The 1,962-nt window shown below is 42.8% G+C and overlaps 1 protein-coding gene across 1 annotated transcript; it reads left to right on the forward strand.

Moving 5' to 3' along the window:
- The first annotated feature begins 409 nt into the window (after positions 1-409).
- LOC109257353 (olfactory receptor 8B4) lies at positions 410-1,752 on the forward strand. The gene has a single exon (XM_019433381.2). The coding sequence runs from the start codon at positions 439-441 to the stop codon at positions 1,366-1,368; it is 930 nt and encodes a 309-aa protein (XP_019288926.2). The 5' UTR covers positions 410-438; the 3' UTR covers positions 1,369-1,752.
- Positions 1,753-1,962: the final 210 nt, after the last annotated feature.

Consider the following 1,962-nt stretch of genomic DNA (forward strand, 5'->3'; position numbering starts at 1 on the left):
TATTGGCTTTCTCTATAGGGGAGGGAGGCAGAGAATGGGTGGAGACAGTGAGTCACATGAGAGCTCCTGTCTCTCAGAGCCTGAGGCAGTAGGCTCAGGTTGTACTCCTGGCTCTTGTGATGTCCTTCTGTTAGTCCTTGGGCAGCAAATGCAGGAATTCTGTCTCCTCATCTCTCAAGAAGGGACAGAATTCTTGTGCCCAAGAATACACTCTAGCCCAGGGGGGCTCAGATATAGTCACAGGCATGTTGTCAATGGCTTGGCTGGGGGTGGGGGGGCGGGGGGCGGTGCATAGATGAGAGAAGAAAGTAAAGTAAAAAGGAAGGACATCCATGCACTGGCTCATCTTCTAGAGCCTTCTTCCATCAGCTATGCTTATATCTATTATCAATCTATGTATTTTATTGTTTGTTTCCACAGACAGCTCCCTGGAAGAGAATGACTCTGAGAAACAGCTCCTCAGTGACTGAGTTTATCCTAGTGGGATTATCAGAACAACCAGAGCTCCAGCTTCCCCTCTTCGTCCTGTTCTTAGGGATCTATGTGTTTACTGTGGTGGGCAACTTGGGCTTGATTACCTTAATTGGGCTAAGTTCTAGCCTTCACACTCCCATGTACTTTTTTCTCTTCAACTTGTCTTTTATAGATCTCTGTTATTCCTGTGTATTTACCCCCAAAATGCTGAATGATTTTCTGTCAGAAAATGTCATCTCTTACGTGGGATGCATGACTCAACTTTTTTTCTTCTGTTTCTTTGTCAATTCTGAGTGCTATGTGTTGGTATCAATGGCCTATGATCGCTATGTGGCTATCTGCAAGCCTCTGCTGTACACGGTCACCATGTCCCCTCAGGTCTGTTCTCTGCTCATGTTTGGTTCATATGTGATAGGGTTTGCTGGAGCCATGGCCCACACTGGGAGCATATGGAGACTGACTTTCTGTGATTCCAACATCATCCACCATTATCTGTGTGAAGTTCTTCCTCTCCTGCAGCTCTCCTGCACCAGCACCCATGTCAATGAGCTAGTGTTTTTTATTGTTGTGGGAGTGGTCATCACAATATCCAGTATTAGCATCTTCATTTCTTATGCCTTGATTCTCTCTAATATCCTCCATATTCCTTCTGCTGGGGGTAGATCCAAAGCCATCAGCACATGTGGCTCCCACATAATTGCTGTTGCTTTGTTTTTTGGGTCAGGGGCATTCACCTATTTAACAAGCTCTTTTCCTGCATCTATGGACCAGAGTAAATTTGCCTCAGTCTTTTACACCAATGTGGTTCCCATGCTTAATCCTTTGATCTACAGTTTGAGGAATAAGGATGTGAAACTTGCGCTGGGTAAAACCCTGAGAACAGTGCTCTCCTGATGGTTCTATTTGTATAAATTAATTACTGGTAAGCATCATACTTAAGTATCTTTTTATTTACAGGTGCAGAACTTTTCATCTTTTTTCTCAGCTAGGTCTTCTTTCCAGTTAACCACAAGTCTCTTGCTTATACACTTCTTGAAGATTATGCTATTTTGTAAGATTTAAGTTGGTTCATTGCATGCAATTTAGCATCTATTAAGTGTCTACTGTTTACTAGACTCTATATGGGGCCCAAGAGATAGATGAATAAGATGTGGCCCCATGCCTTCCATTCTTTTCTTGGTAGGCTAAATGGATTTTCCAAACAACATTTCTGGCTGGGGGATGGAGCAGGTGATGGTATGAAGGTCCAGGACAGTGAACTTATGTTTTCTTCAGGTATGGGAGTAGCTTTACCAAAGACCAATGTAGATACCTTGGAGCCATAAGTAAGATAGTCTCCCAGCTCATTGAGAAGTTGCTTGCCCAGGGAGATCATAAATCATCTCTTTAATGTACGTACTTGTACACATAAGAGAAGCCCTTGCACAAGAGTTCTTTACATGGTTTGAAATGTAAAGATAAATCAAAACTAAAATCTTTCATTTCCAA

This window comes from Panthera pardus, unplaced genomic scaffold, assembly GCF_024362965.1.
Source record: "Panthera pardus isolate Hobbes unplaced genomic scaffold, ASM2436296v1 HiC_scaffold_12, whole genome shotgun sequence".
Taxonomy (NCBI): Eukaryota; Metazoa; Chordata; class Mammalia; order Carnivora; family Felidae; genus Panthera; species Panthera pardus.